The sequence below is a fragment of the Crocodylus siamensis genome, chromosome 15 (assembly GCF_052110815.1).
Source record: "Crocodylus siamensis isolate JL-2025a chromosome 15, ASM5211081v1, whole genome shotgun sequence".
NCBI classification, from domain to species: domain Eukaryota; kingdom Metazoa; phylum Chordata; order Crocodylia; family Crocodylidae; genus Crocodylus; species Crocodylus siamensis.
The window spans coordinates 31,187,545-31,205,066 of record NC_143409.1 but is presented as its reverse complement, the minus strand read 5'-3'; the positions used below and the strand labels follow the sequence as shown (position 1 = coordinate 31,205,066).

General features: G+C 42.5%; 1 protein-coding gene across 3 annotated transcripts in view; it reads left to right on the top strand.

Annotated features, from left to right (window-relative positions):
* Positions 1-17,308, top strand: part of SH2D7 (SH2 domain containing 7) — a 43,449-nt gene extending 26,141 nt beyond the window's left edge. For 2 of the 3 annotated variants that reach the window (XM_090029259.1, XM_090029258.1), the window contains exons 3-8: positions 2,278-2,471; positions 3,078-3,167; positions 11,132-11,297; positions 12,696-12,956; positions 14,349-15,314; positions 15,952-17,308. In XM_090029259.1, the coding sequence (XP_089885385.1) occupies positions 2,296-2,471; positions 3,078-3,167; positions 11,132-11,297; positions 12,696-12,956; positions 14,349-15,314; positions 15,952-16,002 (1,710 nt within the window). In that variant the 5' untranslated portion in view covers positions 2,278-2,295 and the 3' untranslated portion in view covers positions 16,003-17,308. The remainder of the gene's footprint in view (positions 1-2,277; positions 2,472-3,077; positions 3,168-11,131; positions 11,298-12,695; positions 12,957-14,348; positions 15,315-15,951) is intronic. The other variant, XM_090029260.1, reaches the window with a different exon arrangement.
* Positions 17,309-17,522: the final 214 nt, after the last annotated feature.

The window sequence follows — 17,522 nt, the reverse complement described above, 5'->3', positions numbered from 1 at the left end:
GGCATATAAAAAAAACAAAACAAAACCAGAAACCTGGAATAAAGGATCTGATGATTAAAGCGTTTGTGCCTTGGCTCCAAATCAAGAGTGCAGATAATCTGCACTTCTGTGAAATATGAATACTCACCATTTGCAATAGCTATTTTTAACTCCTTGCAAATGAAAGAACAAAAGCAGTTGTTCCCTAATGCAAAGTGTAATAGGCTTTAGTCAAATGAGAATATTATTTCTTCCCTTTACAAAAAGAAAAGAAGATAAAATCATGTTGTAAAAAGTTTTAAAATGCTACACGCACACAGATAAACATATTATTTGCCTGAAGGAATAAAGCAAGACCAGAATGTTCCTACAAGAACAATGATTTAGGTAGTAGCAGATGTAAGTAGATATTTAAAGCCCCTGGCATGTTTAATACTGAAGAGGAACAGCTCAGATCAATCTATTCTCCCTGAAGATGTGTAATTAGGGAGGTTTTCTAAATGCTATATTGCACAACACAGTTTAAAAAATTGTGATAGTTGGAAATTAAATCTTACTGTTACCTAAGGCTGAAGCTGAAATGGGTCTCTGAAGCAAACAGAACATGGACACCAGAATCCAAGCTGATTTCGTAGTTTGTTAGGAAGCTCTTTAATGTGACTTTTTTAGGGCAGTGGCTCTGGTTCTCTCTTATGCCTTGTACTGGGCAAATTCTTTTCTGTGTATATACAAGGCCCAAAATGAAATTGAACAACAGTGGTTCTACTGCATCGGAAACAGCAAGTGTTGTAGTGGTGTTTTGGGAGGAGGAAAGGAAAGAAAATAATAAAAAACAAACAAACCAGTTTTCCAAAAAGAACTGCATTTTAGTTTTGGAAGAATCTGCCCTCTATAAAAAAAACAAACATACCCTACTTTAATGCTCTTCACCTTTCCATGGCAAATATGTTAATATGGTGAACACATTTGCTCCTGTTTTTTGCATTTTTATGCATGCAGGAGAGAACATTCTCATTAGGTTAAGCTAACAGGACTGCTTCAAGTACGCAAGCCCAGATGTTCTGAAAGCAAAAGATCAGGGATATACCAATCTGTATATACCAAACTATGCTTGTCAACAGTAAGCTGTACCAGGCAGCAAGAGGATGGCCACTGCACCTACACCTCCTCCTATCTAGACTGGCTTTCTATATATTCTAAGTTCTATTCTCCATCCACCTAAATGGACCTTTGTCATTAACCTGAAACCCTCATAAATTCTTTTCTGACTAACTTCCTTCTTTTGGTAGAGTCAGATTGCAGATATCTTGGTTATTGGAAAAACTGTCTTTTTTTTTATCAAGTGCTGTTTCCTAAATTTAAGACCATCAGCATGACCAATATGTAACTATAAAAGGTTTTCATCTAGAAAATGTAATACCTATTTCAATCTGTATTGTGCCTTGCACTAAATATTGTTCACTGAACAAGTTATGACAACTATTAAAATGTTTGGAGTTGTTTAGATTTGTATGTCTTTACAGAGTGGCCAAAATTTAAGTAATAAAGTAGGTTCCTTCATGTGGCAGGGGCAAGGGAGATGCTGAGCCATGGGGACCTGGTGGCAACAGCAGGAGCCCTACGCCACAGAACTTGCTGGCAGTGCCATGGCACGCCGAGCCACAAGAGCTTGGCCACGGCGGTGGGTTTGCCACATCACAGGACTCACCAGCAGTGTTGTGGCATCCCAAGTCTCAGCCAACAAGGGCCAGGAAACTTGAAGAAAAAAAAAGCTGGTGCCAGTGTGGACGTACTTTGTAAGCATGTGCCAATACCAATTTGCCAGCTTGGGCAGCGAGGCAGAGATAAAAGCCCCATGCTCCGGTCTGACAGGGGGACCAGGAGGAAGTCCCTAGCAGCCAAAGGAAGGCTGCAGCCGAGGCAGAGATCCCAGGAGAGACGGTGGGTGGCAGCCTTGTAGACTTATGTGGTCGCTAAGATTACATAGCACATCAGTATGGTGATGTAGAGTGACATGCAGACGTGCCAACAGTGTGCATTTGCATTAACTTTGTTCCAGACTATAAGAAAGTGCTATCATATTTATTAGGGAAGTTTTTTCCCTAATGCCTTTGTAAAGGGAAATGACAGAATATATATATTTGAAACAATGACAGCATTGAGCATTTGTTTTTATATAACTGGTGAACCATATTGCAGGGCATAAAATAAGCAAATGAGATCTCATGTTGCCCATAATACAGATGATAGTAGAACTTTACACAGCTGAATTGCTGTCTCTCCCTTCAAATGCTTCAGGTTCATTTTCATGATAGGATGGAGAACAAACATCAGCAATTACTTTTAGCAAGGGAAGCAAACACAGAAATTGAAAACCAGTCTTCTGAGCTGCTAAAAGACCTAGCATCGAAGTGGTTTATGGACACACAGGCTCCTCTACTATTACAGAATGGTACTTTACCTGAATGGTTCCATGGATTCATTACAAGAAAGTAAGACATCCTATAGTCATGTAGCATAGCATAAAATAGATTAAATAAATATTTCAGTTAAATGCTTCTGTTTTCTGAAATATGAGAGGGTTCATGATTAGATTTAAGCTTACTTTGCAAAAAAACTAGCAATGTCTGGTTACTGTAAAGTTAATGCTCTTGCCAGTGACTTTTATATGTGGACGAAGCAGGTATTCAGTGAGGTAACTGTTTTATCACCTAAATGTTAAAGATTAATATGTGCTCCAAAGAAGCAGAAGCCCCTGAATATGTAATCATTTTTTCAGCAGCTTTTCTTGTATTTTACATTCTCTAGATGCCCAGTGTCAATTTTGGAAATGAATTATAACAACGTAGGGGAACTCAAATAATTTTCTGGCAAAAAACTAGACAAAAATTAAAGTTTTTGTTTTGTGATGGCAGAAGGAATACAGGAAAGGTATTTTTCATGCTACAAATGATTGTAATGGCTATTGACTTGCTCAAGTGTTTTCAGTGCAGTGAGACAGTACGTTTTATGTCCTGAGCAATTATTAGGAATATTGCTGCACTGGAAGAACTGGATACCAACTTAAAAATTCACTGTAAATTGCTCTATTCTTACAGGCAGACTGAAGACCTACTTAAAGACAAGGACCTTGGCTGTTTTCTTATCAGATTAAGTGACAAAGCAATTGGGTATATTCTGTCCTATAGGTAAGACTGAACTTCACAGAAGATAAAAAGGTGCTGCTTGCTGATTGGGAAATTGGTATTTTGCTCCTGTTTTTACATATCGTGATTAACATGCCCTTTCTACCTCTATGTTTGTTTCCTTACCCATGTTGGCATCAATTTTGCCTTAAAATGTGAGGACAGCTCTTACTAATAGTATCCCGTAGCTCAATGGGGGCAAAGCCTTTTGGCACGCATGCCACAAGTTAGCCCCACACCATCCTAGAGTGCTATTCCAATCCCCTTCCTCTATTTGATTTCTTCTTATACTTTCTGGTCTTTGCCCTGTGCTCCCTGACCAATCCACTACTCTGTTTTTCCCTCCCTGCCTGACTTGCTGTTCTGCTTTCTGTTCCCTGCTCTTTCTGCCTCTGTATTGTCTGTCCCCTCATTCTGGCCCTAGCCACAGCCACAGCCCACTCTGCCTTGCACAGATTCAGGGCACCCCCCCTCCCCCCGTGCCCTCCAGCAGTGGGTGCAGCAGTGGGAGCCACCAACCCCTCCCTGCACCAGGCGCCTCCTGGATAAGCCACTTGTAGCTCCATCCCACACCTGCCCTGGCTGTGCAGAGCTTGCCTCTGCCCCAGCCCCAAGCCCCAGCCACACTCTGCCCCTGCCCCTTCCCCCACAAACTTACCTGCTGGGGCAGGCATGCATGCGCGTATGCATGCACTCAGCACCCCCAAATCATTTTTGTCCATCTGCCTATGTCTATAGTAATGACTCTTATCTTTTGTAATTTTATATTCACTAAGGAGCCAATTGAGAACACTTACACTATATGTATGGACATAAGGAGAAAAACTACTGAGGCTTATTTAAAACTGATCATTCTATTTAAAAAAATAAAACACATCAGAAAACCTGATTATCAAGCAGGGGCTGCTGATCTGATAAGTCTAGCAAGAGGTGAGAGGAACATGCAAAATAAGTCTGCTGACCTTTAAAAGCTCTACGCTATAGATGTAGAGCAGAGTCATCATGACTTTCTATGGTCAAATGCAAAACTGTTTTATGCTTCCACTAGGATGTTAAGGGGAATTTTCATCTCCTTTTTTCATGCTCCAGCAGCACACCTCTTCTTTGTTAGACTTACCATGAATTCACACTGCTTCTCATTTAAAAGGTTGGTGTTAAACCTCATACTGCTACTTACCAGAAAGTTTCAGTAGTTTACTCAATAGCTGGCAATTGGGTGATTTTTTTGAACTTTCTTATGATGTGCTGACTTTTCTAGGTCATTGGGTCTAATTTAGAGGCAATAAGTTATATGGTAGAAAGGTAATGGTGCTTGATTGTGCATTCAGGCTGATGGGGCAGAAAAATTGAATGTAGCTTACAACTTTAAGTCAAAGGACTCTGAATTGGGCCTTTATATTTCACTTCTGGGACCATACCAAAACCAAAAACTTTCTTTGGCTAGAGTTAGAGGTATAAAGTGAGTTAGAGGTGTAAAGTAATGCATGCTTCTTTACAAGATTATTAAAAAGCAATAATTATCCTAAAAGCAAATGTGTGAGAATGAGAAAATTTAGAAAAAGAACTGGAATTTCTCATTTCTTCTGTGGGAGAATGTCCTTATACGGTTTGTCAAGGAAGTTTTCTTGGCGCCATAGCTAATGGCCATAGAGGATGTGGGACAAATTCGTTCCAGGTCTGTAGAATGAGAGCAGCATGTGTGAATCTTATCAGAAGATTGAATAAGTACAGCAGTGTTTCCAGCATGTATAGGGACGGTAGGCAGGGCAGATTGGGAAGATGCATTTCTGGGCTGCAGGAAGAGAACAAGATTCATAGACGTTAGGGCTGGAAGGGATCTCGGAGATCATCAAGTCCAGCCCCCTGCCCCAGGGGCAGCAAGTCAGCTAGGGTCAAAGGATCCCGGCAAGATAAGCATCCAAGCGTTTCTTGAAAAAAGTCCAGAGTAGGTGCCTGCCCCACCTCTGGAGGGAGTCTATTCCAGGTCTTGGGGGCTCGGACAGTAAAGACATTTTTTCTTGGGTCATTTTCGACCTGGAGGGATGTGGGCAGTGGGGTTCCACAGGGCTCGGTCCTCGGGCCCACACTGTTCAACTTCTTCATCAGTGACTTGGACGAAGGGGTAAAAAGCACCCTGTTCAAATTTGCTGATGACACTAAGATGTGAGAGGATGTGGGCATGCTAGAAGGAAGGAATAGGCTACAATTAGACCTAGATAGGTTACAGGGGTGGGCGGACGAGAATAGGATGGGATTAAACACTGACAAGTGCAAGGTGATGCACCTAGGGAGGAAGAACCAGCAGCATACCTACGGGCTGGGGAGCTCTCTTCTCATCAGTGCAGAGGCAGAAAAGGATCTTGGAGTCATCATTGATGCCAAGTTGAACATGGGCCAGCAGTGTGGGGATGGAGTCAGGAAGGCCAACCATATCATGGATCCACAGATGCATCTCGATCAGGTCCAAGGAGGTGATCCTTCCCCTCTATGCGGCACTGGTCAGGCTGCAGCTAGAGTACTGCATCCAGTTCTGGGCACCGCACTTCAAGAGGGATGTGGACAACGGACAAAATGGAGAGGGTCCAGAGGAGGGCCACTTGCATGATCAGGGGGAGCAAGGCAGGCCTTATGAGAGAGGCTACAGGACCTGAACCTGTTCAGCCTCCACAAGAGAAGGCTGAGCGGGGATCTAGTAGCCTGTTACAAACTAGTCAGGAAGGGACCAGCAGGCACTGGGGGAGTCCCTGTTCTCCAAACACTAACAGGAGTGACTAGAAATAACAGTCACAAGCTGGCAGAGGGTAAATTCAGATTAGACATCAGGAGGTGCTACTTCACTGTCAGGGCAGCTAGGATCTGGAACCAACTTCCAAGAGAAGTGGTGCAGGCTCCTACCCTGGGGATCTCTAAGACAAGGCTTGACAATCACCTTGCTGGGGTCGTTTGACCCCAGTACTCTTTCCTGCCATGGCAGGGGGTTGGACTTGATGATCTGCTCAGGTCCCTTCTGACCCTACCAACTATGAAACTATAAAACGGTCTTGTAGGAGTTTATGACCATTGGTCCCTGTTTTTCCTTGAGGTGCTTTGGTGAACAGACATGCTCCCAGATCTTGATGCACAACCCTTGTGTACTTATAGGTTGCCACCAGGTCCTCCCTCAGCCTGCACTTTTCCATACTGAAGAGTCCCATGGCTCTCAGCCTCTCTTCATGGGACATATTCTCTTGCCCTCTGATCATGCGCGTAGCTCTCCTCTGGACTCTCTCAAGTTTCTCAACATCTTTCTTGAATTGCGGAGCCCAGAACTGGATGCAGTACTCTAGCTGTGGCCTCACCAAGGCCGAGTACAGCGGAAGGATAACATCCTGAGATTTACTTGAGAAGCATCTATAGATGCAAGCCAGGGTTTTGTTTGCTTTACCAGCTGTGACATCACATTGGTGGCTCATGTTCATCTTATAGTCAATCATGACCCCCAAGTCTCTTTCAGCAGTGGTTCTAGCAAGTGTAGCTCTGCTGAGCCGATAAGTATGCCGCGGGTTTTCTTCCAAAGTGGAGTACCTTGCATTTATCAGTATTGAATGTCATCAGGTTTGTGACTGACTGCTTACTAAGATTATTCAAGTCAGCATAGATCACTAGCCAGTCCTCAGGTGTGGACGCTATGCCCCAAACTTTAGTGTCATTGGCAAACTTAGCCAGTGCACTTTTGACACCAATGTGCACATCATTTATAAAGATGTTAAAGAGAACCGGTTCAAGGACAGATCCTTGGGGAACACCACTGGTTACGGAGCACCATAATGACTTGCTGCTATCAACCACTACTCTCTGGGTCCGACCTCAGAGCCAATTTTCCAGCCATTGGACTATGTTGTAGCCGAGGCCACAGTTGGCCAATTTTTCCATGAGGAGGTCACGGGACACCAAATCAAAGGCTTTTTTAAAGTCCAGGTATATGACATCAATCTCTTCTCCCTTGTCCAGGTGGTATGTCACCTGGTCATAGAAGGAGATGAGATTGGTCAAGCAAGACCTACCCGCGACAAACCCATACTAGCTATTCCTCAGCATGTTGCCCTCAGCCAGCTTGTCCAGAAGGGTCTCCTTGATAATTTTCCTTGAGAATCTTACCAGGGGATTGAGGTCAAGCTGATTGGCCTGTAATTCCCGGGATCTACTTTCCACCCTTTCTTGAACATGGGTACCACATTGGCCTTCTTTCAGTCTTCAAGTACTTCACCTGAGCGCCGCGAATTTTTGAATATTTTTGCCGATGGTTGAGCTATGACACCTGCTAGCTCCTTGAGTACCCTAGGGTCTGTCAGAACCAGCTGACTTGAAGGTGTCCAGCCTCTCAAGGTGATCCTTTTAGTAAATGCTGGGTATAAATATGCCCTCACCCTGGGTGTCCCGCGTCTTGCTAGGCAGGGCGGTTCCATTGGACTGATGAAAGACTGACACAAAGTAGCCATTAAGCAGGTTGTCCTTTTCCTGGGTGTCAGTTATCAACTGTCCCATTTGGTTCAGCAGGGGTCCAATGTAACCCTTGCTTCTTTTCCGACTCCCTACATATCTGAAAAATGACTTTGCTATCGTTGATACGTGAAGCCAGATGGAGCTCGGTTGCAGCCTTGGCTTTCCTGATACACTCCCTGCAGGTACAGACTAGTGCTGAGTAATCTTCCTTGGTGGTAATTCCAACCTTCCATCCCTTATAAGTCTCTCTTTTGAGGCGTAGGAGGTCCTCAAGTTCCCTGCTGAGCCAAGGGGGTTGCTGCGCCCTTTTGCTACCCTTCCTCCAAGATGGGATGGCTATCCCTTGTGCTGTCAGGATTGCTCCCTTGAGGAGCAACCACTCCTCTTGGACTCCTCTGTCTGTTGAGTCGTGGTCCCTTAGGGCCTCGACAATGAACCTCCTGAGATTCTCAAAGTCAGCTTTCTTGAAGTCAAGGACTTCTGCTTTGCTGACTGACTTGCCAGCTTTGCAATGGATAGTAAAGGTGATCAGCTCATGGTCACTATCACCCAACTTTCCATCGATTCTTAGGTCACTGACCATGTCATCCCTTTTGGCCAATAACAGGTCCAACAATGCTTTGCCTCTCATCAGCCCATAGACTTACAGTCAGGTAGAGCTTGTCCACACATGTGAGGAAGCTTTGTGACCCATTGAATTTGGCCGAATGCTCTTCCCATGATATGTCTGGGTAGTTGAAGTCTCCCATGACAACCATGCACTGAAAGCATGCAGCCTCAGCCAGTTCCCTGGCGAATTTCTGGTCCACCTCTCGTTTCTGGTTAGGAGATCTGTAGTAGACTCCTACCATGATGTCCCCTGAACCATGTTTCCCACATATTTTGACCCAGAGAGACTCCAGTCATCTTTCCTGGGTGCCAATGTCAATTTGGAGGGATGTGTAGCTGTCCTTGACATAGAGGGCTACACCCCCACCCCTTTTATCTGCACAATCATGCCTGTACAGGGTATAGCCATCTATACCTGTGGCCCAGTCATAGGTGGAGTCCCACCAGGTCTCTGTTATTCCTATGAGGTCATAGTTATTCTTGTTTAGCAGGAGGACCAGTTCCTCTTGTTTATTCCCCAAGCTCCTGGCACTGGTGTACAGGCAAGCAAGTGTCCCATTGGGGGCCCTTGCCTTCCCCACTGATCATTCTGGGGCTAGGGTAGGGATGGGTTCCTTAAGTGCTTTGGCCTGCTGGATTTACAAGGGTTACCCAGCGAGCCAGCAGTAGTGGTAATCCCAACCCCCAGCGGGCTCAGTGTAAAGCCCGGTCGAACAGGTCAGCCAGGGTGGCAGTGAAGAACCTCCTCCCCAGCAGAGTATCAGGGGAAGGACAGTATCAGTAACAGTATTGGGAATGAGTCACAGTTTTGGTCGGAACACAGAGGCCAGAGGCAAGATTTTTGTTTTTATGGATAATATTATACAGATGACAGGGTGGATATCCATTGTCTTCGAAGTATGCTGGTTCACAGAGTGTAGAATTGGATAGGAGTGGCCAGTTGCCTATATTGGAAAGTTAGAGAAGGCATAATCAGCAGATATAAAAGTGGCTTGTGATTCATAGATTGACTGTAAGGCTGGATGGGACCTCAGAAGATCATCGGGTCCAGCCCCCTACATCAGGCAGGAAAGGCAACTGGAGTCTTTGTGGCAATTATTCCTGGTTTTCCTCAAGAGTGCCCTGGTGAACAGTTGTTCACCAAGCCCTTGATGTATTCCCTTGATGTAGCAGTAAGCTGCTATCAAGTCCCCTCTCAGCCTTCTTTTTTATAGGTGTTGACTGAGTGGGCCTATATGGACTCTAGTGTTTGTTTGCAATACCTTGTTAAAGTGAATGGGAGTTTTCCCTGGTAAGGAGTCCTGGATTTGCCACCTCTTTACATGACATAGGTAGTATAAAAACTGGGGGATGGTGAGTGTTAGATAAAGACTTCTAGGAAAGGGCTACAAGGGATAGGTTACAGTTTTAAAGAACATTAAATTATTTTAGTCAGAGCTGGGAGTGTCATAGGTTACCACACACTTCCTATTATAAGATCACATTCTACGGAGTTGGAGGACTATGTAGGAGGAGAGGGTTAGGAGCCAGGATGAGTTACATAGAAGAAAAATGGATCAGGGACAGCATTTGGGATGCAGTGGTTAGAAATTGGAGGGAGCAGGCACAGAAAGACTTGTAATCACTAGTCTACCCTCCCCTCCAGACCCTGGAAGTGGAATCTATTATTTTAGAGCTTTTACATTTTTCTGCTAACATCAAATATCAGTGAGACCCACTGGCAAAGTCTCTCACTTCCCCTAGTGGCTGGTCCATGTAAAAGATAACAGCTTACTACTGTCACCTGATGCAGCATAAATTGAATGGTAAAGATCAATATGAATGTAGGTACAGTAAGAGCTCTGTTATCCAGCATCCCCCAGGAATTGGGGATGCCGGTTAATCAAATGTGCACCATCTGGTGCACTCGCTGGTGTCAGTGTGCTGGGGTACAAGGAGGGGGGGTCCCAGGCAGGCTGCTTTGCCTTGGGCTGAAAAAGTGGCGAAGAAAAACTCAGCTCACGGCTGTGAAATGGGAAGTCCCCCGGAAGTGGTACTTCTGGTTTCACTTTTGCTGCGTCGCTCGGATGCCAGTTAATAGAGTTTTCTGGCTAATAAAGTAACGGTTAACACAGCTTTTACTGTATTAAAGGTTCCAGACCTGCTGGTGGCCTAAACTACAGGTCTTTGTGATTTCACCTGATAGATGAGATTTCTTTTTTTAAAGTTTGATTTTCAAAAGTAGGAGGTTGCATTAATAAATGTGCATTAAAGAAAAGAACATCAAAGCTTCAAAAATAGTACTCAAGATTTGGAATTCCAGGTTTGAAGCTGTCTGCAGAAAGATGGGCCAAATCAGCCCCTTTTATTCATAATCTCTTCCACTTCGGTACGGTAAAAGCTGTTATCTGGCATCCCCCAGGAGTGGGGGATTCCAGATACAAAATATGCCGGTTAATTGAGCAGTCCTGGCTGCTGCTTCTCCCACCATGTCTGGGGGCATCCCTCCGCCCTTCCCATCGCATTGCTGCCTACCCCACAGGCCCTGTAGGCCGCGTGGGACAGGGAGGCAGGCCCTGCACAGTCTGTTATGCCCCCAGGCTGTGGGGGCTCGGCAGCGCGGGCTGCTTTGCCAGGGCCGTGGGGGCTTGGAGAAACCAGAAGTGCCACAGTGGGCACTTCTTGTTTCACTTTATCTTACAAGCTGGCATGCTGGTTAGTGGAACATGCTAGCTTGTAAGATGCCAGTTAACAGAACTTTTACTGTATTTTAGATAAAATGTAATAAGGACTAAAATCTGGAAATGTGAACAATGAATGCAAAAAAACAAGCTGTCTTCTCAACCCATTTGTTGTGTTTCCAGTTGAGAGGTCTAAACCTTCGCTTTCAATTACAGAGGTAAAGATCGATGCCGGCATTTTGTAATTAATTATTTACGGAATGGACATTATGTAGTGTCTGGAGATACTTGCACCCATGAAAGTCTTGCAGACCTGATAGAATATTACCGGACTTCAGAAATTGAGCCTTTTGGAGAGAATCTCATAACAGCTTGCACTGAGGTACGTTAAGCTCTTCAGAACTCAATCAGTTCTTGATAGAATAATGGGATTAAATTTACTGACAAATTTGTTCTGTTGCCTTGGCCTGAGGATAAAAGTACTAGTTTCTATGTCTGTTTCTACCCAAGGAAGCAAGAGATGGGTTCCCAATGTCAGGAGCAACTGCTGGTCTGTAAGGATGGGAGTGTGATGTAGAAGTTAAAGGGATCACCTTCCAGACTGAAAGGTGGAAACTCAAACTATAGAAGACAGTTCATAGAGCTGCAGCTTTCAGCCAACACCAACTAACTTTAGAAGAAATCACAGAGATCTGCCAATCAGCAGAAAAAGTGAACTTGCAGAAGTGGGGATGAGGATTTTCACTGTGGCCAGTGCTACAGAACTCGAGCTACAAGCATAAGTCTATGCACCTTTCTCTAAGAGCCAGTCTGGGTACATGGAAGCTGTAAGACATCGGTTTTTAGCTTCTGGCCCACTGACCCCTGGGAGTCCACAGACTATGTCTAATGGGTCTGCGAAAGATAACTATAATTGATCAAAAGTATGTGAATACTCATGCATACAATTCATAGGGGTCTGCACCTCCATTCAACATTTTTTAGGGGTCTGCAAATGATAAAATGGTTGAAAACCACTGCTGTAGGAGATGCACATCCTCTGTGGATTGGGCACAGTGGAAGACATAATACACCCAATTTGGTGGGTTACACATACTGTATATAAGGAGGACAGCCTCATCAAAGCAAGAGATCTTGAAGTCTGGAGCTATCATTGCTAGATTTGAGATTTCTAAGCAGTAAGAGCTGACAACAGACATTAGTTTACAGTAAATACTAGTATTTTAAGGCTTTCCTAGATGATTGTGAAAAGACAAGGACTCACTGAAGACTTTTGAGGAATTATTTGATGTACAGATAACAGATATTTACATTTAGATGCTGTTATAAAGGGAAGGATTCATCGAGCAACTGTTATTATGTAAACATATGGGATTGTGTTAGAGGTCTGTAATAGTTCAGTAGAAGAATGCAATTGGTATATACAAGCTCTCTTGCTCTGATGCAATATCTATTATTAGCAGCCTATCAGGAAACATATGGGCAATTAGAAATATGAAAAAGAAACAGAGATACCTGCATTTCTTTTTACCCTCTCATTTTGCCAATGGATGTTGCTCCCCATTTACTGTTATCCTACCACTCCAGAGGGAGAGCTATACAACAAACAGTACTTTTGCAGAATGAATTATTAAACTAAATATCTTTCTAACAGAATTAGTTTATCTCATTAGTAAATCATGAAGTGGCCATGCTATTTGATAAAGAAAAGAAATGAACATGACAGTTATCATAGTAGTCAAGAAAGGTGTTTTAGTAAGAATGTTCATTCTTTCCACAGAGACTAGAGAAAAGTATATATGATGAAATCTCTTTGGACCAGCAAACTTCTTCAAAGCAAAGTAAATCAAACAGTGGAACAGTGAAACCATTGCTGATAAAGCAAATGTCTGGTAGTTCACCAACCACTGTGCCAAAGAAGGGTACCCCCAGCAGTTCTGCTCAGGATGAAAAACTCTCAAGCTTACCTCTACGATCAAAGAAAACACTTCAGGAACAGCAGAGAAACTTGTCAGGAGAGAAAAAACACTTCAGTCATGAGGTAGGTTTTTGCAAAATGTAACGAATAGCTCAGTGCTGGGCACTTTCTGGGATTTCTCTGCAGCAGGCAGCACCTGATTTGTGCTACTAGGACCTCAGTGATCTGGTGCAGTCCTGCTCCAGGAAGTACTGTACCAATCTGGGGATGTTACGCTGTTGCTGAATTTGTTTTACTGCCTCTCTTATTAGACCAACTAAGAAATCACAAAAAAAAAAAAAAATTCTGCAAGCTTTCAGGCACACTTGCCCTTCCTCAGGCTCAGGAAAATGAAAGGTAGTAAAAAGACTTTTTAAAAAGACTTTTTACTATCTTTACTTTTCCCTGAGCCTGAGAAAGGGCATGTGAAACTGAAAGCTTGCAGAAATAGATAATTTTTTGTGATTTCTTAGTTGGTCTAATAAAAGGTATCATCTCTGAACCAAGAGTTCTAGAGTTTTGCATTTCTTTTTGTCTCAAACCAACATGCCTACCAAATATACCCCTTTTACTGGCTCTAACATTTCATCTTTGGAATTATTTTCTGCTAAACATGACTTTACCAGATGCAGCAAAGAAGACAGTCGCATCTTGCCACCAAGCAAAGGGTGAAATTTAGAGATTCAGATAAATGGGATCTTGCACTCAAAATAATACTTAAGTACCTGGGTCTGGCATGAATTTGCTGTGTTGACTTGAGCAAACCACTTCCTTTCCCCTCCCTCAGCCTCCTCACCTGCAAAGTGGGAATAACAACACTTGCAGCTGTCTACCTGATCATGTTGTAGCTAACTAACAACTGTGAAGTGCTATGTCATGAGTAGATAGTAAGTGGAATTGAAGAGTTTCACTTGTACTGACTTTGTGTAAAAGAAGAATTTGGATTTCATTCTATTAGTAAATATCCCATAGTCTTTTAAGAAAGGTTACAGGAAACTATAAACACAGATGGACTTGAAAAAACTTATAGATTACTTTGTAATGTATGTGTACAGAGCATTGAGTTCTGTAGATTTTCACAGTGCATTATTCTATTACCTGTATCAAAGGCCAAACAAACTTCTTTTCCATGAAATATTGCCGAAAGCTTCTAAAGAGTTCTTGTTGAATTTCCAAGGCTTTTTGATGGAGGTTTTCACAACATTATAGAAGATTTAGCAAGACATACTCCTTTAACATTAATGCCCCTCCATTGCTCTGACAGTCTCCACTGCTGCTTTATTGTTAATCAGGCCAAATTCCACACTACCTTCACAAGAATTAATATCAAATTAAAGCAACAAGATTTGTAAAATGCTCTGATTCCATTGCCTGCCAAAGCCACAGTTTATCACACACTTTGTGAATGTATTGTATTTTACATATGCCATTGATGGATAATAATCCCATCACTCTCCTTCCTTTCCTTCGTGTCAGGATTTAGACATGGCCCCACCACTGCCGGATAGGAGCAGCTTGCTTATGCCTGAGATACTCAAACATGACTTAGATGATCAAGGAACTACGGTATATGCAGTGCTGAACAAACACCTCTTAAGTGACAGGAACCATGGTTTGGAGACACACTCTGCCACTGACAAAGTCCTCAGTGAGAATCCAGGCTGTTCAGCACAAGGGGAACCCCAGCACAAACCAGGAGAACTAGATCAACCAAGCTACACTTATGGCAAAAAAATAAGTACTGTGTATGCTCTCACTAAACAAACTGAACATTTTTACAGTAAACAAGTTGACCTGACAAAGCCATCCCCACAAGACACCGTGTATTCCGAGGTTAACCTAGAACAAGACAAATGCCATTCTTCACTTACCCAAGGTCAAGGTATCTTTTCCCTGCATTTTCCTCTATCACTTCCTTCAGAAACAAAGTTGACATTAAGTGCTCCTGCTTCAATGTTGTCTAAGTTACCCAATAAAGCTAGAACCTCCATGGAGTCCCAAGCTTCTGAACAACTATATGCAACCTCTCTACACTTCAACAAAGGGCAATCACAAGAGAAGATCTCTAATTCCCTGACACACATCACATGTGGACAGACTGATAAGGTGAAATCCTCTACCATTTTTGCTTCTGGCTTTGGTAATCTAAACAGTACTTATGAACAGATTCCTGTTGGCTGGTCAAGGTCATCCAGCGATGACCTACCTTCAGAGAAAATTTCCAAGTCTCGTTTAATACAAGCTGATGTTGCTTATGATCAGGTGTCTACTTTGAACATAAGATCCCTCAGAACAGAGAACCGTATTGATAATTCATATGAAAAGACCCCTGAGCATTGTCTCAAAGGTTCATCTGCAAAGCAAGTTCCTGGTACTAATCACACATATGAGCTAATTTCCATGGACAAAGTAAAGGGAGCAGAAGCAAAATCAAACCTGAAGGTACAGTTTGATTTTACTTTTAACATCTGTTATCCACCATTCATCATTATTCAAAAGGGTCAGATCCTAAGGTATTTTGGCAAATTCCTATTACAGTCTTAGTGCTCTAAGCAGGTACAATGTGAGCACACAAAAAACCAATGGCCTTGATGCCAAAAGAAAAAAAGGCAGGGGGTCTTATTAACCAAAATAATTGTTTGCAAATTTATCCTACTGCTATAAGTTCTCTCTGTTACATGCAAGATAAAAAAGAGTAATCACCACATGGCATGAAAAACAAGACTTTTTGGCAGGGAGATGCAGCAGTTTCTGGAATGTTCTTCCAAGAGTGCTGGTAAACTTTGGTGTGAACATATAAAACTTCTCTGGGGAGTGTACTAATAACTGTAATATATGGAACATGTGCAGGATTGAGGGGCCCAGATGGGGTTTAGTTTATTGTCATTCCTAACTGTGGTTTTGGTGGTTAAATACAGTAAAATCCACTGAAAAGGTTCAACACCTGGAGGCGATTTGTTGAAATCACTGACTTTTTAGTTTTCAAGTATTAGTGATATATAAAAAGCTTGTGCTGTCAGTAGCTTGGGAACGACTTCTTTTCATCTCTCTAATATCTCTTTCCCTTTTCTGTTGGCAGGTGGATAAGCGAAGAAGATTTTTTTTTCCAGACAAGAAGAATAAACCATGAAGCTTTAAATCTCTTCAATTTAATCTAAGGAAAGATCATAAAGTGACATGTGACTACAGAAGTATTCCTTCTGTAATTTCACCAATTGCAGTGTGGTTAGCTAGAGATGCATTCATCCATATTTTTTATAAAAGCAATAACAGGTAGCTGGCAGCTAACTGTTGCTCTAATTCACAGAAATCTGAGACAATCTCAATTTCCTCCAAATCCATGTGAATTTGGGACCAAAGTCAAGCACTCAACTGGAATTCCAAGTCCAGTGCCATGGAACATATAGGTTATTGACAGAAGTTAATTGAAATGCCTTTGAAATGTTTCAGAGGGCTGGCTGGACAACATGTAGGCCCTTTAAAATGTTCCAAAAAGACCTGAAGTGTTTTGAAACAGTATCTCTTGATATAAGGTGCTGTTTTGGAGCATTTCAGTTTCTGTTGCTTGTATATAGGGACAGGGGATCCTCCAGAATCCCATAGTGCTCTATCCCCCTCACCTCCCCACACACAAAGGGGAGGAAAGGAGAACAAGGTGAGCAATCTTCATGTGAGTAACAGCCTGCCAGACTGTGCAGCCACTGGATTCCTTTCCCTGCTGATCTGCACGCAAGGGCCCCGCTAGGTCTGGGCTCTTCAGCCCAGTTTCCTCTATCCCTCAGCCTTCCATCTCACCAAAATAGAGGGATAGAGGGGACTGGGACTGAAGATTCAGACTCCCCATAGCTTTTTAGAGCCTATGAGTTTATGAATGATCTTACCTAGCCTAACTAAATAAAAAAAAACAAATTTGACCCTAGCTAAATAAAAATCTCCAGCTACTAGGATATGAGTTCGTGCTTCTCTATTTGCCTGCACTTATGTTTTGCCTGATTCTTAGATTGTAAGTTTTCTGAAGATGTGACTGATTTTATTGTTTTTGTGCAGCGTACAGTACAATAGGGTGCCAATCCCTGACAGCAATACAGATAATTACTGTATAGTCACATGCACATACTGATGCTACAACACGCAACTCTCATAACACTGGCATCTGACTAATTTGGTTACATTTTCAATACTCCCTTTTTCTCTTTCAAAAAATCCATGGCCTAATTCAAACTTCACATCCATTTTATGCTGTTTAAAATGTAGTGACTCAAGTTACTCCCAATTTACCTTAGTGGGAGTGAAACAGAAATAAACCCCATGAATCTACATATATGAGATTCTTTATTTGCAAATCTTTATTCAGAATGCTAAAGATAGAGCTAAGCTGTCATATTTTTACTCTGAGCCTAAATCTAAATCTCTTTTAAAATTGAAAATAAACATATGAACCTATTTATAGCTTTTATTGCAGTGCGTATTCTTTTTGCTTTTTATCTTTTATTTTACATACATGCAACTTACCATTATTTAAATAGTTTTGTTGTTCATTTGTTGCTCTCAACATAACTCCAAGGGGCTTTTGGGTTCTAAAGAATGCTGCAATACTGCTGCCTTCTGTCCTCATTTTACTCAAGATGTCCAAGGATTTTAGAGCTGGGC